The sequence below is a fragment of the Astyanax mexicanus genome, chromosome 19 (genome assembly GCF_023375975.1).
Source record: "Astyanax mexicanus isolate ESR-SI-001 chromosome 19, AstMex3_surface, whole genome shotgun sequence".
NCBI classification, from domain to species: domain Eukaryota; kingdom Metazoa; phylum Chordata; class Actinopteri; order Characiformes; family Acestrorhamphidae; genus Astyanax; species Astyanax mexicanus.
In genome coordinates this window covers 23,307,972-23,330,000 of record NC_064426.1, presented here as the reverse complement: position 1 = coordinate 23,330,000, position 22,029 = coordinate 23,307,972, and the positions used below count along the sequence as shown (strand labels likewise).

Sequence of the window (22,029 nt, the reverse complement as noted above, 5' to 3'; positions counted from 1 at the left end):
AGTCCATTTTTCCTGGTAGATCTGCTTTAGCTTGTCATATTGCTTGGAAGCCACAGAAGTGGATGGCTTCTATGCTATTCTATTGTGGGCTTGCTCTGGTGTTTTGGGTCATTGTCCTGTTGCATCACCCAATGTCTAAAGAGTATCAGCAGACATTCAAGCACTGATTCAGCAAAAGCATTCCACCAGGCCTCTCCCTTGTAGTCTTCTGTGCCACTCAAACATTTTTCTTAAGCCGTTTTATTGTGGGCTTGCTCTGGTGTTTTGGGTCATTGTCCTGTTGCATCACCCAACTTTTACAGAGTTTCAGCTGACATAAAGGCACTGATTTAGCAAAGCATTCCACCATGACTCTCCCTTGTAGTCTTAGGGTGATTTTTAACTATATGTCCACTTCTTTTTGGAAAAATAGCCACAAAGTAGCCAAATAGTTTTTATTTGTAGATTGTTTGCTTTACTGTAGACTGGCAAATTTATAAAGTCTTTAAAATCATTTTGTAACCCTTTCCAGCTTTATGTAATTCAACAATTTTTGATCATAGATCCTCTGAAAGCTCTTTTTGTTGCAGTATGGCTTAAATATCCTTCTTGTGTGGAGCAAACTCAAAAAGTTTGTGTGGTTTTCATCAGTCAAAATAATTGTAGCTTCCAGGTACGCTAACACTTGACTTGTTTAAGGGTTTTTATAGTTGTTCTCAATGAATACGTGAATAATCATACTGTTTTTAAAAATATTATGTTATTTTTTAAGGACATTACACTTATCAATACCCTTGACCCTTGAAAAAAATTATGCAGAAAACCATGAAAATAAATTCACACCCTTTTTCTTGTCATTGTATATTTTTGTATGTACTGCTGAGCTTGTGATTTTGCAACAGTAGCTACCAAAAGTTTTTGTATTTGTGAGCGGAGTATGAATAGACCAACTACCACATGATGGCGCTCTTCATTTTCTGCTCTTCAACCGGTGTCCTGTCCTGTCCTGTCTGATAGCTCTGACCCCGTCCGCCCCACTGGCCCTGATGCCGCCCCCCGCCGCGACCCCGCAGGGCTCCACCGTGTCTAGACTGCAGATGCAGCTCCACCTGCATGAGCTCAGACAGAACGCCACCGACCTGCGCAAACAACTCGACCAGCTACGAAAGATGCAGGTAACTAAACTCATCCACCCTTTACACACTGATTATTTGGTATGTGGGCTATTCCACTGAAGGGCTGCCGTTTCTGTCCCCAGGAAATTACATGTATAAATATGCACACAAAATAACTTTAAAATAAATTTTATTATTAAGCATATTGTCTTGTACTTTGACCTAATTGCAATAGTAAAATATGTAATTAAAAACATTAATACTGAAAAAATAGCATTTGTTACCTGTCCCTACTCTCTAAGTATAAACTTAATCATAAAATATAATTATTAAAAACACAGTATTTAATGCTTTTTAGTTATAGTATATTTAACGAGTTACATAGTTACTGCACAGCTTTCTTATTGTGCCTGTGCAGCAGAGTCTATAGTGAATTCGTGGAGTAACAACTTAATGTTACATTTTTGATGAAAAAAAAAAAATGATCCCGATCTTTTCCACCTGATCCCGATCCTTAAAAAATTACGCAATCGGATCAAGTACATTTTAATTGCTGTGAATTGTTGGGTGAAAATCACCCCCTCTTTTTAAACAATGTATGTGTTTTTTTACAATATACTTTTACAATATACTAATATTTTTGTTTTGTTTTTCTTTTACAATTACATTAGTTTACAATCACATTTAGTTCATTTGTTTTCCTTAAAGGCTCTGTCAGTTTACTGCAAAATTTTATACACTGGATTTTGTACCATTTCCACTTATTGACTAAACCTGAAGAGCTTAAATGGGTAAAATAAAAAAGAAAAAATGGGGGTTTTCTAAAACTTTAACCTGCAGTGTATGTTGATAATGAGACTTATCAACATACAGCCTTACTATCTTACACCCAATCAACTGTCTTTTTAATGCCTTGCGCCCGTGCCATCAAAATTTAGTCAGAGTTTAGGAATATATTTACGCCGATGAGTGTGGTGGTCTGGAAATAAGGTATGTTCAGGTAAATTTCTGGCATGTTTCTATCTTGGTGCGCCACTGTCTGATTAAAACCCTGACAACAGTCAGCCATCCAATCCTATTCTAGCCATGCAGGAGTGCTGTGCCCACATACACATTCACTCACTAAACAGACACACACACACAGACTGCTACAGAGCGCAAACCAGACTTTTAACTTCACAATAAACAGAATAAAGAATAAAATAACATTGCTGTTCCCTTAAATGAGCTTAAATCTTCACAGCGTGAACAAGCAGTTCAGTATCCTCTGCTAAGACACACAAAAGCGTAGCGCTGTTAAGCGAACGAATGTGCCAAAGTCAGAGCTCACCTGCCTCTCAAAGGGAGTGATTTCACATTACGCCCAAAACACATCCATGATTCATTTAGAGAATTACATGCCTTTTACACGTTTTGAGCTGCACAAGGCCTTTTTTGTGCCCTCATGATACCAAAGACACACTGACATGCCCTAAATCAAGCTGCACAATCCGCAATCGACTGATGCTATAGATCACTTAAAGGGCCCTATGTCTGCTGTTATAAAAATAATACAAAAATACAAAAAAAACTACTTTTTTTTATTATTTTATTTCTAATTGTTCCCATTTCCTCCCCATTTTAGCTCAGCCAATTACCCAACCCACTAATTAGGACTCCTATCACTAGTAATGCCCCAACACACCAGGAGGGTGAAGACTAGCACATGCTTCCTCCGATACATGTGAAGTCAGCCACTGCTTCTTTTCGAGCTGCTGCATTGCCAGCATTGCCGAGTAGCATCACAGCGCACTCGAAGGAAAGCACAGCGACTCGGTTCCGATACATCAGCTCACAGACGCCCTGTGTTGTGCACATCACCCTAGGAGGTATGTGGGGAGAGAGCACCACCTCCCGCTCATAGTGGCAAGGTTTTAAACTTTTAAGCAGTGTCATATGCATTTGTGTCTATTATTTCTTAGCTTAATTAGCCATGTTAAACAGGCTAATTGCCTACATTTGGGCTGAAACTGAAGCAGCCACAAATCACAAAGTTCTTCTATAGCTAAATTCTTTAACGTGTTTTTAAACTTTTGGGCTTGTGAGCAGCAGCCCAGCTGCCAAAACCTCCCAATCACACTCCCGCCGTCTAAAGGGGGTAATTCAGAGGAAAAATTCAAGCGAGAGAAGAAGCCGAGGCAGGCCTGTACGCTCCTGACACATTGGGGTCTTTTGGAGCCTGAGAGTGTCTCTACAAGCGCAACAAGATAAAATCTGTTATCAGTTCACAGCGGCAAGTTTCTGCAGACCGGCCGTCCCCGAACAGCAGCCGTCTCCTGCGCTCCGCGTCTACCGTCACATAAAACACGCAGACAGAACAAACAGCCGGGATGTTCACCCGCCGCTTCCACACTGCAGTTTACTGAGAAGCCTCACGCCATCACTGCGCTGACAGGCCCGGCCAATGAGTGGAATAGTGAGAAGATGAAATGTGTGGTTGGGAGTTTGAGTGCCTGGCTGTGAGTCTGAGTGCTCTTCTTTTTTAGGGACGGAATATTCCCATAATTACAGGCAAACATGAGTATTCTGAGGGTTTGAAGATGTTCTGAAGCTTCAGAAACTACAGCAGCAGGAGGAATAGAAACATACCTAACATACATAACATAAGTGTATATATACATAAGTACCATTCTATAGATGACTGCTAAGATATCTTCATATTTATATGACCCATATGTGTAGAATATGAACATTTCCTATAGACTTCTTATTTCAAAAGACAAAAATTGTTTTTTCAAAACTCAGTTTTGTCTTAACTAGATACAGTACAGGCCAAAGTTTGGACACACCATCTCTTTTTTAATGTGTTTTCATTATTTTCTTGGCTATTTACATTGTAGATTCTCATTGAAGGCATCAAAACTATGAATGAACACATGTGGAGTTTTATGTGCTTAACAAAAAAAGGTGAAATAACTAAAAAAAAAAATTATATTCTAGTTTCTTCAAAATAGCCACCCTTTGCTCTGATTACTGCTTTGCTCACTCTTGGCATTCTCTCAATGAGCTTCAAGAGGTGGCCACCTGAAATGCTTTGCCTTCACTCTGTGGTCCAGCTCACGCCAAACAGTCTGGATTGGGTTCAGGTCCGGTGACTGTGGAGGCCAGGTCATTTTTTGTTAAGTACATAAAACTCCACATGTGTTTGTTCATAGTTTTGATGCCTTCAGTGAGAATCTACAATGTCATGAAATGTCATGAATGTCATGAAAGTCATGAAAAATTGAACTGAATGAATTGAATGAGAAGGTGTGCCCAAACTTTTGGCCTGTACTGTATGTAAGTGGTTTCAGGTGTGGCCTGATTAAACTCTGCAAGAGATATAACTGTAGAACATTTAGAAAAAGGCTCCTTTTAACAGGCTAGGTTTGGGTAGTGTACCTCTTGGTGAAAGATTGTTGACTGCTAGACATGCCTTTGCATTACAGTCAAAGATGTTTTTTTCTTTTCTTTAGTATTAGCCCTTACCGTATTTTTCGCTCTATAGGGCACACTTGAAATTGTAAAAAATTTCCCAAAAATTGTCAGCACGCCTTATAATCCGGTGCACATTGTGTATGAATTTTATCAGTCAGGTATTAAAGGTCACCTTCCGTCGTTTTTTTCTTTCATTTTAAAATGTCTAGTTGTGGTCTCTAGTATGAATGAATGACATGTGAGCCGTTTTTGTAAAAAAAAAGTGCTCAGGTGTCTCTGTATAGCTCTTTTTTAATGGACTGTTTTAGGGGTGTGTCCAAAATGACCGGATTCCAGCTTTGCTCATGAATATTCATACATGCAAACAGCATGCAAATATCTCTCCTCTGATTGGCTAGGAGCACTGCGACGCCCCTCCACCGCTCTGCCGCTCACTGCCTCCCACCTCCTAACTGATGAGCGGTGATGTTGCGTCGCTTCAGCTCCGCCTCTGGGAGTTTCTCGAGCCAAGGTGGGCTGGTCTGTGAGTTTCTGCCTACGTAGGCAGAAAGATAATTCAAAATTCACCCGTTTTTCGGAGGGGGGGAGGGGGGATTTCTTTGCTTAGCTCCTGCAGACAATGGGGGCTGCAAAACAGTTTAATGTGCAGGTGTACACATTCAACTCGGAGAGACCTACTGTATTCCACAAAAAACAAGAAAAATCGGATTTTCGCGGAAGGTGAGCTTTAAGGAGCAGTAAAGCCACTCCACTAAAGTACAGCGTTATACAGGAGTACACTACACGCTAGCTCTTTGGATGTCCAGAGGTCAGTATTATCGGCCTGTAGCCTGCTGCTAAGCCCAGCTAGCACTGCTGGAACAGCATTAACATTAACCGCTTAGTGGACATATGGTAATGTAAGCTCACTGTAAATAAATGGAAGCGCTTAACTTACCCAAATAAACTCATATTTCAGGAAAGAAATCTGTGTAGATTAACATCCAGCGCTCATTTGACTTTTCTGACCCATCAATTACAGTTTTGTTTACTTAACCTTCTTAGCTTAGCTTTACATTAGAAGGAAAATCATGGAGCCACCCCTGTTCCTTACTAGAGTCACATAAAATCCACCTTATAATCCGGTGTGCCTTATTTATAAAAATAGACCAGAAAATAGACATTTATTGATAGTACACCTTATAGTGCAACAAATACGGTAAAGATAGCGCTAGGTGGTTGCAGTGGTGTTGCTATGAGGTTGCTATTATATTGCTAGGTGCTTGCTATGATGTTGCTGTATGGTTGCTATTATATTTCAGATGGTTGAACTGTGACTGTAGTGACTCTGAATGTGACTGGCTGGAGTTAAGCAGAGAACACAGCAGGAAATAAGCATGAATGGTGTCAGTACCTGTGTGTGTGTGTGTGTGTGTGTGTGAGAGAGAGAGAGAGAGAGAGAGAGAGAGAAACCTCTGACCCTGCCTGTTGCCTGCGGTGACAGCAGTGGGTGTAAAATTTTCATGGGGCTCATGAATTATTCATCAGAGAAACAACCATGAAGTACACTGAGGCCTCACACACAAACCTGCACACACACACACACACACACCAGCCACATATACACACTACAAAGACTAAAACACACACACACACACACACACACGCAATATAATGTGAGGAGTAAAAGTGACAAAACTGAAAAGGAGGATTTTCCTGAGGGCAGAAAGCAGCATCTGCAAAATGCTTACAACATCAGAATTTAACACACACTCACACTCACACACACACACACACACTCACACACTCAGTTTTACTCTCTTACACATGCACACACACACAAGGGCATAGCCATTTATTACAACATTAAATTCAAGGGCAGAGCTGCACATCTTCATTCTGTCATTAAAGAGAGAATAGATCTTAAATGAGTATAACACATCAGAGCCAGCAAGGACAGAGTGTGTGTATGGATTTATACATGCACACACACACACACTCATTCATACACACACGCATGCATACACACACACACACACTAGCAAGGACAACTCAGCAGACAAAAATTGATTATGCAGTGGAGGAAGAGCTTTATAAGGTCATAGACAGGTCAATGCATTCCACTTACAAAAAAAAAGTTTCACGTTATAACGTTTGATTATATGATATTACTGTATATGACTTTGACTTTTGCCGTGTCTAGTGGAAGCACAAGATCACAAGAATGTGTGGGGTCTACATTGAATGGGATCTGGCTATCTGTTTGCATGGACAATTCTAGCCAGACAACGCCAGTCACGATCATTACCACCCGTGGATGGTGATTTACATATACATTTACTTTTACATTCAGGGTATTTATTAGACTTTAATTTCCAGAGCGCTTGGAGACCAAGCATGCTTCATTGATTACTTTAAAAAATATCCATAGTTACTTTTTACAGACTAGAATCAACAGATACATCAAGCTTTGATAAGCCATAGACACCTGGGGGAAAGTTGTTCAGGTGTAAATATGTCTTCTATGACATCACTAAGTTGTGGATCAAGGAACATTAGATGCCTTCAGTAGTTATATAAATGGACTATAACTATCACTTCCACTATTAGGCCTCACTCACAAGATAACACCTCACACCATATACAGGTTGACTTCATGATAAATATAAATGTAGTGTTATTTTGCCTGAAAGTCAATGTTAATGTATTTTTTTCTCACAATTGGTTCTATTACATCTTTAACATCTCTGTGTGTGCGTGTGTGTTTCTGTGTGTGTGTGTGTGTGTGTGTGTGTGTGTATGTGTATAGTTGCAGAACCAGGACTCGGTGCGCACCCTGATGAAGCGGACGGAGGCGGAGCTTAGTGTAAGGGTGTCTGATGCTCTGAGGAAGCAGGAGGATCCACTCCAGCGACAGCGCCTCCTAGTGGAGGAGGAGAGGCTCAAATATCTCAATGAGGAGGAACTTATCATACAGCAGCTACAGTGAGTCTCTTACACACACACACACACACACACACACACTCTCTGCATGTGCATAAAGGGATATCAGTCATGCTTCAACCATGCTTCAGTAAAGTCTCTGTTCTTCTGGAAAGGCTTTACATTAGAATTTGTTGAATGTGATGCTGTTCAGTCCCAAGACCTTCAGGAAGGCCCATGCAGCTTCAGCTAATCAGCTGTGTAAAATATATACGTGATATCTATCTATCTATCTATCTATCTATCTATCTATCTATCTATCTATCTATCTATCTATCTATCTATCTATCTATCTATCTATCTATCTATCTATCTATAACAAATGTAATGTCAGGCTGTGTTATGTTCCCATTTAAAAGATGTTGTGGTCTAGGGTAAATAGGGAAGTACACAAAATAAAAATGACAAGAATAAAAGGACTGGAAGCAGAAGTTCAGGTGAAAAATTAAACCAGAGTTTTTTTTTACTGGTTGGTTTTGCAGAAACTTACAAAAAATGTTCAAGTAACTAATAACAAATGAAAGATACAAAAATACAAGTATATAACAAAAATAAGCTGCTTCTTTTAACTAAAGAAGAAACTAAAGAAGTAAAGAAAGAAAGAAAATAATAAAAGTGCACTAAACAACCTAACCCAAAAACTAAACTAAACCAAAAATACAATAGTGAACCCCACAAATTTGAGTATTGTCCTTGTTAAAAATTATGATAAGCATTAAATTACCATAGTTTAATGTGTAGTTTTAATGCTTCATGGCCATTTTAGGGGTGCAAAAGAGAAACGGGATTGGGCCTTAGTCCTTCAATTTATTTTTATGTTTATTCCCATCTTCAAACTCATTACATGAGGAGATCTTCCTGTTCTCAGGCTATTGGCCATAGAGGGCTGTGGTGTTAATGGGTTTTGAATTTATGATCGCCTGACTCTTGAGAAACAGGCAGTCAGACAGTCACTCCGCTCTAGAGCCATGAGTCCATTTACATTTCTGAGTCCATAAAAGAGCAGATAAAAGTGAGTTTACTTTAATCTTTAATCTTACTACTCTAGGGTGGCCCTACAATCTAACTGCTGCTCATCAAGTATAAGGAAATCATTAGTTTTATTCCCAGTATGTTGGAGGAGTCATATGATAGTAGAAGTTTTAACCTGCAGATATGAATAAATAGTAAACAGATAGATTTAGGGGGAGGAGCTAGGAACTAAAGTTTACACTAAATTTTTGTTCACCGAACTGACATGACAAAGGAAAAAAAGAGTTAGAATAACTTTTGACTAGCTTAAATTGAGTTGACACACCATAATCTGTTGCTCTTTTATTATAAACTGTCAAAAGACAGCTCGGATCAATATATTCCACAACAATCGAAGCACTTACGACTGTTAATCTGCGTTTCCGACCTGCTGCTGAATGCGTCGTGTTCTTGTTAATTGATGCTGCTTATTAAGTGTAGCTAACAGCCATTTGATGTGATTGAATTATTTACACAGCGCTGGTGTTCCGCAGCATATGGCGGGGAGTGGATTTGCTTGATGTGGTTAAATTGGATTTTCATCAGTGTAAAGACCCTGACTGAGCTCCGATTATTTTTGTATCTCTAGCAAGGCTGTCTCACATAGAGCGCTATTGACAGATAGAAACACACACAAACATGCGCACACTGAGAGCCTGAGAGACTGGAGTGTGGAGAGAGACGTGCTGCTAAGAATGATTGAAGACTGCTCTGAGACGTTTTAGAGAGCTCACATAAACTCTCCTGTTGTTCCTGTCAAATAAATACGGATGGAGGCCTTCACGTAAACGTTCTCAGCGGTGCTGGAAAGAGAATTAGGTACCCAGAGAATGTAAAGTTATTATTGGTGTGCGTTCAATTTCTATTACTATATTACTTACTCACTACAAAAAATAATGCACCAGGAAAGAGTTGTTGGAATCAAATGAAACTTAATGTCTGTGAATGTAATGATAGGTAGATGGTGGCCAATCTTCATTAATTGCACCAGTAAGAGCAGAGTGTGAAGGTTTAATTAGCAGGCTAAGAGCACAGTTCTGCTCAAAATATTGCAATGCACTCAACATTATGGGTGACATACCAGAGCTCAAAAGAGGACAAATTGTTGGTGCACGTCTTGCTGGCGCATCTGTGAACAAGACAGCAAGTCTTTGTGATGTATCAAGAGCCACGGTATCCAGGGTAAGGTCAGCATACCACCAAGAAGGACCCACCACATCCAACAGGATTAACTGTGGACGCAAGAGGAAGCTGTCTGAAAGGAACACGGATTGTACCCCAAAAACATAAAACCACAGCTGCCCAAATCACAGCAGAATTCAGTGTGCAACTTAAGTTTTCACCAGAACTGTCTGTCATTGTCTGTTACTGTGGTCTAAAACCAGGTGTTTTTCAGTTTCATTGTCCATCCCCAAGAGATAGATAGATTTGGGATATGCAGCCACCACAGCACAGTGTAAACCAGGACTTGGGACACACCTCTTGAGACTCAATCATTACATAATTTAAACTGTTAGAGCAGCAAAGGTGGGACTGGCTCCACACTGATGCCTATGGATTTTGAAGTCCTAATATGTCTATCCATATAGTGTTCTTACAAACACTAAACTGAAACTGAAAGTTTAGAATTCACAGGTTTAGAAGGTTCACTGAGAAAAAAATGAGCAATAATCAAAATATAAAAAGAGATGTTTTTTTTTTTATAACATATGTTATGTAGGAGCCAAGCAGGATAATGGGAAACTATGGCTGGACGATATGGGCAAAATGTATCATAATCATATATTTCTTTATTCTCTCAATATGATACAGGCCAGAGCTGATTGTATGTACCTACAAACAGATCCAAACGCTGTATATCAGGGGTGAAACATCTGAACGCTAATAAAAAAAAATACAAATATAATGCTTCTCTGGCGAGCTTTTGTTTACATTTCTCCACTGTCTCTCTGTCTCGCTCGGCGTGACTTTAGTTTCCACCCGTTCTCGGTTTTCCACCTGTTCTTGGGCTCCAAGTCTCCTTATAAGGGTTTTTTTTCCTTGCCGTGTCTCAAATCATTACACTGTAAACCCAGAAGTTGTTTGAACTCAAATAAATTAAGTCTGTTTTACATAAAATCGGAGATTTCTAAACAATTTTGAGTTAGATAAACATTTGTGGGCACATATACATTCAAATAGAGATCTTTGAGTTGAATCAACTTATAATAAGTTTAGTCTGTTGTCATTGGCAGCTTCTTTTCCATTGGTTTCTGTCACAATCGATTTGCATACTGGGTGTGTCCAACAGTTTCTGGCACTCACCATCAGTGTGTAGTGATTCCTCCCAGGCTAGGTTAGTAGACTTGTAGCTCACATATTATAATTAAATACTTGATCTCTGTGTTGTAGCTGTAGAACAAGCATCATTTACTGATCTGGAGTAACTCTGTGTTCTTGCTGTGCTCTCAGTACTTTTAATTCTTTACTGTTTTCTTTCATCCACTTTTCTATGAGTATTTAAAAAAAATAGTTGAATGAAACCAGAAAGAAGACTAAATACAAGTTCAGTAAAATATTAATTTAAAATATATATGTATGTATTTGTTAAGTTCACTGTACTTAAAAATTATATTACATGAACTTGAATTTACATGAATTTACATGAATTTATCAGGTTTTACAGTGTAGCCATTATTGATCATATCACCATTATTGATCATCGCTATACACTGATGTTGAGTAATTGTTGATGTGTTTGTGTCTCTCAGTGATCTGGAGAAGTCTGTAGATGAGATCCACAAGGAGAGCTCTGTGAATCACAGGCACGTCTCGGTGCAGGAGCTGGAGGAGAAAGCTACAGTGCTGAGGAGACTGGGCGAGACACTAACCGAGCTAAAGAGTAAGAGAACAGTCACATGACCCATACACCAGCTAACATTACTCACCAACACATATAGAAATTAGTTATAAATGTTTAAAGAACCGTCACACATTGTAAATGTTTTATGCCCAAAAAAGGCATAAAAAAAGTTTTCTTCTATATGTTGAAGTTTTTTCACACTCAAAAATCTCATTCACACAAATTATAAAAAAAAACAAAAAAAACAATCAACAATGCTTTCATATATTCTCCCTCATGTTTTTGCATGCATTCTTTGATTATGATCTGTGTTTCTCTGTGCTGTGTGTGTGTGTGTGATGATGATGTAGATCAGTTCCCGGGGCTGCAGAGTAAGATGCGTGTGGTGTTGAGGGTGGAGGTGGAGGCAGTGAAGTTTCTGAAGGAGGAGCCTCACCGACTGGACGCTCTGCTTAAACGCTGCAAAACCATCACTGACACTCTCACTACACTCAAGAGGTACACACACACACACACACACACACACACACACACACACACACATACACGTATAGAGTCACTGTCATGCAAAAACCTTCTATCTCCAAAATGCCTCCTTAAACAAGAAGAAAAAAAATTCAATATTAGTAGAAGTTCCTTTAAAAACAGCATTTCTTTTGGTCCATTAATTTTATTGGTCCATTAATTCCAGTCACATTGTTAGGTTAAGTGAGTTTAAAATTCTTATGTAAGTGATGTCATAGAAAAAAACATAAATTAAACATTCTTTACATATTTAAAATGTACAGTGGAAACAGAAAGTGTTCAGACCCCTTTAAAATTGTTAAAATAAAAATTGTGCAAATAAAATTTGCTAAAATAAAAAAAAAATCTTTAATTTCTTATTAATGTACTCTCAGCACCCCATCTTGACAGAAAAAAAAACAGAAATGAAATTTATTAAAGCAGAATCTTTTAAATATCACATGGTCATAAGTATTCAGACCCTTTGCTCAGCTTTTTCGTAATTTCTTTGCCTAATATTACATAGCTACATCTTAAAGATTTTTCTTTAAGCATTACCTATAAAGGTTTCATGTTTGCCAAAAAAAATACAATTGGAATTCTTAATTGCAATTCTAATAAAAATGAAAAATACTGAGAAAAATCTGCATAATTTGGCACTTTCCTGAACTTTTTTCACATTTTAAAATCAATATTTTGCTAAATACAATTTATCATTTAATTTTGCTTTTTTCAAATCTTTCCTTTCTTTATGGTTTTCTAGTTTTTAGAAGAGGTTTTCTTCCAGGATATCTCTGTACTTAGCCGCATTCGTCTTTCTTTCAGTTGCAACCAGGTGTCCTGTCCCTGCAGCTAAAAAAAAAAAAACCCATATAGCTTGATGCTGCCACCACCATGTTTCACTGTTGCCATTGTATTGAGCAGGTGATGAGCAGTGCCTGGTTTTCTCCATGCATACCACTTAGAATTAACGCCAAAAAAAGAACCTTATTTCTCTAAGATCTGGGAGTCCTTCGAATGTGATCATGAATGTTACCTCAGGAGATGACGTGAGAACGCCCATATCTGTATAAGTTGTGAGGTGTTATCTTGTGAGTTTGACTGAGCACTGATCCAGCATGCTCACAGCAAGGAAATGTTGTTTATCAGAGTTCAAATGAGAAATTGTGTGTGCTAACCAACAAGTTACTTTGACAGAAAGTTAGAGACATGGCAAAATTCATGGGACACAATACTTGTCCTGTTCGTCATGACATTTGGCATATGAGTGTAATTTGCATGCTAAAGAGTTCAGGGAATCAAATAATAAGTAATGATAAAATAAGAGAACTAACTAATAAATCATAATCCATTTTTAAAATAAGCTCCTCCTTCTATTTTATTTCCAGACAAGTGAACGAGGGGATCTGGAAGAATCAGGACGATTTCTCCAACCCCTCCTCCAAACACACCGGATTAGAAGACTTCAAGAAAGGCTCGGACTTCGAGATTCCCACGAGCCCTCCGCTCAACCTCAACGAGTCCAGCCTGGCCAACTGGAGCCCTCACGGCCACACCCACTCCCACAGCCACTCCCACAGCCACTCCCACAGCAACCCCTCCTCAGGGCAGCGGGAGAGGGATTCTCATGGGATGGGGTCTCTGAAGGGGCGGGTTCTGGAGGAACTTGGAGGACGAGGAGGAACAGATAAGGCTTCTTCTGTGGAGGTCCGACTGGTAAGTTCTGTAGTCAACTCAACATTTGATATTAAATGCGTCCCAATACTTTTGTCCATATATTATGCCATTCTCTCTCCAGGCTGCTGAAAGGGACTGGGAGGAGAAGCGTGCCAGTCTGACGCAGTACAGCGCTCAGGACATCAACCGGCTGCTGGAGGAGACCCAGGCTGAGCTCATGAAGGCCATTCCAGACCTGGACTTCGCTGCCAAGCAGATCAAACCAGTGCAAAACCAGAATCAGAACCAGATCCAGAACCAGAGCGAAACCAACTCTAGCACCAGTGCCACACCCGAGCACAAACCCAGCAAAGCCCAGCATACCGCACACAAGCTGAGTAAGGAGGGGTCCAGACGAGGGTCCGACGAGCTCACAGTCGCACGGTATCGGACGGAGAAACCCTCCAAATCCCCGCCTCCCCCACCACCACGAAGGAGCTTTCCTTCCTCACCAGGCCTCACCACACGCAGCGGAGAGATGATCGTCCCCGGCAAGAGCATGAAGGTAAAATCTATATACTCTCTATATTTTGCATATACAGCTCTAGAAAAAAATAAGAGACCACTTAAAAATGTAGTTTCCTTGATTTTACCAAATTAAAAACCTCAGAAATATAATCAAGAAGAATATGGATGATTACAAGCCATCAAATCAAGCTAAACTGCTTGAATTTTTGCACCAGGAGTGGCGTAAAATCATTCAAAAGCAGTGTGTAAGACTGGTGGAGGAGAACATGCCAAGATGCATGAAAACTGTGATTAAAAACAGGGTTATTCCACCAAATATTGATTTCTGAACTCTTTAGTCTTGAATGAATATTAACTTGTTTTCTTTGCATTATTTGAGGTCTGAAAGCTCTGTATCTTTTTTCCTATTTCAGCCATTTCTCATTTTCTGCAAATAAATGCTCTAAATGACAATAATCATAATATTTTCATTTGGAATTTGAGAGAAAAGTTGTTTGTAGTTTATAGAATAAAACAACAATGTTGATTTTACTCAAACATCTACCTGTAAATAGCAAAATCAGAGAAACTGATTTAGATTTTTTTTTTTTACTGTTTCTGGTAATTTCTATTGTTTTATTTATTAATCCGACACTTCCTTTCTAGGTGCAATTATTTTTGCAACTACTTCTTTAACAATCCGTTTACAGTATATCACAATTCAACTGAAATATTTGTGTGTCTTTGTAGAAATCAGAATCTGACGAGACAGAGGTGCAGAAGCCCCATATAAAGTTGAGGAGGAGTGTGTCCGAAGCCCCCCGACCTGCCTCCACCCCACCCACAGTGGCAGGTGGTGAGAGAGAAGATGGAGAGGAGGATAAAGTGGCAGCAGAACTGGAGGTACAGTCACTAATACAGATACAGACCAAACTCAGAGACTTACAGTAGCTTAATGATATCTTTAGAATAGCAATCGGCAGCTTTTTAACCCTTTAAACACAAAGGTGTTGCAGGCCAGCACACAGTTAGACAGTCACTCCACTCTAGAGCCATGAAATCATGAGCATTTCTCAGCCCAAGAAAGATCGTAAAGGTACATTTACTAGAATTGTGTTTTTATGTAATGTAATTTCACAGCTCTAGGGTGGCCCTACAGTCTAACTGCTACTTACTGATTGGAAGGAGATCATAAGTTAAAATTACAACAAAGATACAGAGACTCCTTTGTCAAAAGCCTCCCAGTCTAAAGACATTACGCAACGAAGGAGTCGTGACCTGCAGATGGAAATAAACAGAAAAAAATAAAGATTTTAAGAGAAAGGAGTCATAGACTAAACATCATGTATTAGTGAAGAACACTATAAGCAGTGTGGTACGTGACTAGAAAAGAAATTATGCTATTCATATGGTCACACCAACCATTATACCATACCTAATACAGCTCTGGAAAAAAATGAGAGAAATTAAGAGAGCACTTCAGTTTCTGAATCAATTTATCTGATTTAGCTATTTATAGGTTTATGTTTGAGTAAAATAAACATTGTTGTTTTATTATATAAACTACAGACAACATTTCTCCCAAATTCCAAATAAAATATTGTCATTTGGAGCATTTATTTGCAGAACATGGGAAATGCAGAGCTTTCAGATCTCAAATAATGCAAAGTGCATATTTATAAAGTTTTAACAGGGTTCCTGCAGGTCCTTAAAAAGTCTTAAAATGTCTTAAATTTACTGTAAATTTGCTGTAGGTATTACATTTTTAGACGGTGTGTTTAATGCCGGTGGGAAGCACATACTAACATTAGCGGCGAGCTAGCTAACATGACTGGGGAGATAACTAAGGTTAAAATACTACTCACTGCTTACTTATGTTAGCTACATTATTAGGATGAGAACTAGGGTTAGTGTCGAGCTAGCTCACATGCTAACATGTTCTGAAGCAAAATGAAACAAAATGTAAAAATAATTTACAAATGAGAAACGTTAAGTTTTGTTTGCCTATACTATAAATTATTTTCTACAAAAGAAATTATGACTACATTTTTGTGCCTTAAATTATATTTATTGAGGTCTTTACGAGTTCAGAAATAAATATTTGGTGGAATAAGCCTGGCTGTTAATCACAGTTTTCATGCATCTTGGCATGTTCTCCTCCACCAGTCTTACACACTGCTTTTGGATAACTTTATGCTTTTACTCCTGGTGCAAAAATTCAAGCAGATCAGCTTGGTTTGATGGCTTGTGATCATCCATCTTCCTCTTGATTATATTCCAGAGACTTTTAATTTGGTAAAATCAAAGAAACTCATAATTTTTAAGTGGTCTCATTTTTTTTCCAGAGCCGTACATTTAAGTTGAGTGGATAAACTAAATTAATTAAATTACTAATTTTTTAACTGTGTATGTATTCCCTGCTTTTTCATTACTTCATGCTCACCGTAGCTTCTGGTGCAGAACTGCTACAGTCATGCTTTGATGCTCATTAAGTTTAAATCACTTCCTGAACGTTCCGGATGCACTCAGTGAAATTAAACAGGGATTATACAATTTTACGCTTTACAGTTTCCAAATGCATTCAGCATAAAACTTGAGTGCTCTTACCTGATGTAACCTGGCAGTGGCCTTCTCCAGAGCGAGAACGTCCTGAAAGAGTGTCCTGAAAGAAATGGAAAAATGCAGATTTTTTAAAAGTTATAGCCTCTGAAAAAAACTTTACAATTGTATTTTTGGCAATTTAACTTTGCATTCATTTGTCTTTAAAGCACAATGTTCCAGAAGTCCTGGGGCCCTAATTTAGCAATCTATATGCGAACCGTCTTAATTGAGGGTGTGTCAATGTGTTTTTGGTAACGTAAAATTAAAAAAATAAGTCTTGAGCGTCTCAAAGCGCACAGAAGGCATGTACTAATTCTCTTAATTAATTAATAATGGGTGTGTTTAAGGGTGCCTAGTGGTGTAAAGCACTGCCACAATGATCAGGAAGATGGTTGGTTCGAATCCCGGTCATGCAGCTTGCCATCAGCTGCTGGAGACCTGAGAGAGCACAAATGGCATTGCTCTCTCTGAATAGATGGCGCTCTGTTCCTCATCACTCCTATAGGGTGATGTCGATCAGCACAAGGCGTCTGTGAGCTGATGTATCGGGACTGAGGTGCTGTGCTTTCCTCCTAGTGCGCTGTGATGCTACTCAGCAATGTTTGGAAAGAGCCGGTGGTTGACATCACATGTGTCGGAGGAGGCATGTGCTAGTCCTCACCTTTGTATTGTGGAATATACAGGGGGATATACAGCTGAGTAGCAGCTGAATAGGTGGGACAATTGACCTAGCAAAATTGGGAGAAAAATGAGAATAAATTTGAAATAAAATGATAAATCATGGATGTGTTTCACTCAACTATGTAAAGAAAAATGACATTAAAAAATGACTTTTCAGTCAATCCAAAAAGTTTCAATGGATCCTCAAGTTTAAAGACCATCAAAATTTTATAGTGAAACTGGCCCTCATCAGGACTGCGCAATGAAAGGAAGATCAAGAGTTACCTCTGTTGCACAGGATAAGTTTTTCAGAGCACATATAAGAGCACCTAAATGTGTTTTTTTTTTTTTTTACACTTTTAAGTTACTACATTATTCCTAATGTGTTCCTTCATAGTCTGGATTACTTTTGTATTCATTTACAATGTTGGAAAAAAGGGAAATAAAAACACTAAATGATAGGGGTGGTCCAGCAGACTAATTGCTGCCACTATGATCAGGAGATTGCCTGTTCGAATCCTGTTCATGCACCTTGCCATCGGCTACCGGAGCCCTGAGACAGCACAATTGGCCTTGCTCTCTCTGGGTGGGTAGATGGCGCTCTCTACCCACATCACCCCAAAGGGTGATGTCGATCAGCACAAGGCGTCTGTAAGCTGATGTATCGGAACTGATGAAATACATTGAATGAGAAGGTGTCTGGTACTATATATATGAAAACATTTATGGAAAATCCCCTAAAACACCACCTTCTCTCGCCATTGATCTCTTCCCGAGTGTATCCTCGCAGCTTGTGGCTTATTCTCGCTCTACAAGTAGCAGCAGATGTGCCTGTTGCACACCAGCTGAGCATTACTGTGCACACACACACACACACACACACACAGACGCACACATACTCCCTCACACACTCATGCAGGAGATGATGGCACTTGAACTCTTCCTGGTGTTTGTTAATTTTGGGCTCCCTTTGCTTAAAGGCTAAACACACAATCATCACACACACACACACACACACACACACACACACACTGTAAGGCTCATTAGCATCAGCAGGCAGGCAGGCAGATTGGGCTCTTTTGCTTGAGTGCTTGAGAGGCCAGTGCAGTGGATGCCACATGTCCTCCATGCCCCTGGCAGTCTCAGTGGGAAACCCCTGTGGAGACCCATGCTCTGGTGCACTGACCTCACACAGACCATTCACCAAAGCCCAGCGAGTCCCAACACTCCGATCTGGCTCTGAGGATCTGAGGATTACACAATAGCTGTGGTGAACATCCGTTTCTGCACAATCTTATACAGTCTTATACACACTGTGAAGTTTAACTGATCAGTCAATATTTAAACATTTTAAACACAATCATGCGAAACCAAGCATAAGATTTACATGATTTGATCGATGGATTACAGATATAAATGGGGATACAGCCCAACTATGCACATATTTAATTTACTTTGACAATTAGGTCACTGTAGTCAAAAAAAAAAATCACTTTAGTCAATATGAAGTGAAGATACTTTATGTTTTCTCTGGTCAGCTTTATTTCATGTGTTATTATACTCATTGACATAGAAACCAGGGGGGACACAATATCAGACATAGGTGTATTTGTCCCCCTCCCCCCCCCCCCAAAAAAAAAATTATAATATAAAAATATTTTAAAATTATTTTTTATTTTTAAAGCATGCCAAAATCTGCACCCCCGCAATGAAAAGCACCCCCTCTCGGTATATCTAAAGATATAATCTCAACTTTTACATGGGTAACACGCTCCTGAGAGAAGGTGCTTTTCCTGGCAGGGGTACAGATTTAGGCTTTACACGCAAGGTCAGTGATCAGAGCAATGAATCGCAACAATAACAATATACTGCAATAAAAAGGGCTTCTGGATAATGTCTTGTTTCTGCTAAAAGACTAGGAAGGTTTCAATTATCTAATGTTTATATTAACTTCTGCCAAAAATCTCTATGAAACGTAAAGTTACATTCTTTTAATAAAAGAACACCATCAGAAGAAGTGCTTTCATTAGAAAATTAAAAAAAACACAAGACACAACACTACTGAGTTTTTTTTTTTAAGAGTGGAGAAACAGAATTGACATGCCAATACATAATATTAGTAATAATAATAATAATAATAATAATAATTATCAAATCTGTTGTTATATTATTTTAAATATTAGGTGATAACTGATCAGTTTTTGTTATAGATGTATAATTCAGACATTGCATGCAATTCTTTCTAACAACAGTAAATGTAATGTGCATTGTCTTGTTAAAAAAATGCAATAATTGATGCACATTTGACCAGAGAATACATGAAATATTTTGCATTAAAATGTCTGCAATGCAATTAAAGTGAATTAAATATAAATACATCTTGCAAATTTTTTAATTTGGAATTGTAAAACAATAAGTGGAGTTATGTGTCATAACTAAGTTTTGGGAGTGAGCCACGCCCTCACTCCTCCCACTTCCATCCCTATTTAAACAGTCACTTCCTCTCTACCTACTCATTGAACAAACCTCGCACCCACCTCCTCCCCATCTTCCTCCTTCTTTAATTTTATTCTCTTCTCATGTTTCTCTTCATGAGAGGGGGGGCTTCGGCTTCACGCTTTACAGCGAAGCTGCCCTGAACTCCATCCCAAATACTCTGAGTTCGCTCCCCCTCTTTCTTCTTCTCTGCCCAATCAAGGGCGTGGGTCAATACTAGCAAATGACACCTCGATAAATACCAACAGTTTTCTTTCCTTTTAGAGTTTTAGGGTAGATATCCTTTATCCTTAAACATATTAAGAACCATTTCAGCTCTTTATATCCTTTAATCCTGATCCATTAAATCTGATCTGATTTATCACTGATAACATTAAGATTCATTAAGCTGCTTTTGACCAAAAAAAACAAACTAGCTCTGTGTTTTTTCTGTTTCTCACACACTCTTTTCGACCCCGCTCCCCACCCCCAACCCTAGCTCTTTGAACGTGCTTTGGGTGGGAAGCACCTAAGCCCCTCCCTCCTCCTTCAAAAGCCCCGCCCCCTTCCCAGGACCCTCTCTCCCCCCTCCAGTTTACACCTGCTCAGTGCGGCAGGACAGGTAACGAACGGCACCCTCAGTGTGAGCCTGTGTGGACTGCTGCCCTCTACTGACACTGCGCATGCACACACACACACACACACGCACACACACACACGCACACACACACACACGTATGTGCACACTTAAAAAGTTAATTGAGATTGAAAGAGAGACAGAACCCACAGTTTCACTCTTCATTTTTATGGGAAAAAAATACTTTGTTGTGCATTTTGATGAAAGATACACACACACCCACACATACACTTGTATGCACTCCCACACACACCCACACATACACACTACAACACAGGGGCACTGCTTCACCACTACTGACAGATAGCCTCACTTCTGGTTTCCAGTGCATGCCTGGTATGAAGTGTTTGCTGATGTTCTGTTCCAGGTGTGTGTGTGTGTGTGTGTGTGTTTGCGTGTCTGTGTGTGTGTGTGTGTGTGTGTGTTAGAGTTGTCACACTCTGCATGTTCCTATATCAGCAGTTCACATTGTCTCAGGGGAGATTAGAGGACCGGATCAGCAAAACAAAAGTGAACACACAGGTAAGACTCCAACACCTTACTGTTAAAATGCTTTATTTTATATTATTTTATTTTAATTAACAAATATCTTAGGTATCATGTTATAAACTGAATTTTCTACAGCCAGGCATTACTAAGTGTTTTTGTCCAGAAATAATTTAGTATAAATATGCATTTTTATAGTTTTTTTTTAAATGGACAGATATTGTTGATTTAATCCATAATTAATTAAAGCATAATAAAATACTTTTTTTTTATTCGAAATGAACAGAAATCATTAATTGAATTCAGAATGTTTAAATCCAGAATTAATTTGCAGTTCGTGTTGTTTATTCAGTCTTACAAATATTTGCTAAATGACTGTGATCCACTATAAATCAGATATTTGTATAAGGATATGGTCCGGCAAAAATCACTGAGGACTAATTTTAATTTAAGGTGAATCCAGTATAAATGGGCATTTTGTTCGATTTTTTTAGATGAGAGCAAAAAAACTTCAGTGGTTGTAATCTAGAGTGTGTCTGTGTTTTTTTAGAGTCAGACACTACAGGGTGTTAATTTAGGATTCATCCAGTATGAATAAAAATGTTGTATTTTTTTTTATGTAATACATTCTTAATTTGAGTCTGTATTGATATGATGAATATTATTCTACAGTGTTTTTACAGGTACAGGTTTTTATCATCTGACATTACATAGGATTGGTCCAGTATGAATACGAATTTGGTCTAGTTTTATGAATATGTAATATACATTTGCACTGATTGTAGGTTTACAGCCTGGTGGTAACAAGTTAACATCACATGTTAGAGTCTTACAGTTAGCAGTTGGTGTAGTTTACAGTCTGACAAATAATTGCTGAGTGATTGTGATCCAGTATGAATCTGTTGTTTTTTTTCCGTCTGATAGGAACAGTTATCGAAGGATGTTAATCTAGTGGAGTTTTACAGTATTATGGTAAACATTTCTGAAAGATTGTGATCTAGTATGAATCTTTAGAGCGTGTAGTTCTACATTGTGGAGTGATTTTAATCCAGTATGAATCTAGGATGAATGGGCATTGTGTTATAGTTATGGAGGGATTTTAATCCAGTGCAGATTTACAGTGTTACAGTAATAATTGT

General features: G+C 38.8%; 1 protein-coding gene across 11 annotated transcripts in view; it reads left to right on the top strand.

Moving 5' to 3' along the window:
• si:ch211-278a6.1 (SRC kinase signaling inhibitor 1) overlaps window positions 1–22,029 on the top strand; it is a 271,162-nt gene that overhangs the window by 225,586 nt on the left and 23,547 nt on the right. For 10 of the 11 annotated variants that reach the window (XM_049467593.1, XM_049467595.1, XM_049467590.1 and 7 more), the window contains 8 exons: window positions 997–1,154; window positions 7,339–7,514; window positions 11,273–11,403; window positions 11,715–11,862; window positions 13,257–13,584; window positions 13,667–14,089; window positions 14,782–14,934; window positions 20,864–20,926. In XM_049467593.1, coding sequence (XP_049323550.1) covers window positions 997–1,154; window positions 7,339–7,514; window positions 11,273–11,403; window positions 11,715–11,862; window positions 13,257–13,584; window positions 13,667–14,089; window positions 14,782–14,934; window positions 20,864–20,926 — 1,580 coding nt within the window. The remainder of the gene's footprint in view (window positions 1–996; window positions 1,155–7,338; window positions 7,515–11,272; window positions 11,404–11,714; window positions 11,863–13,256; window positions 13,585–13,666; window positions 14,090–14,781; window positions 14,935–20,863; window positions 20,927–22,029) is intronic. The other variant, XM_049467599.1, reaches the window with a different exon arrangement.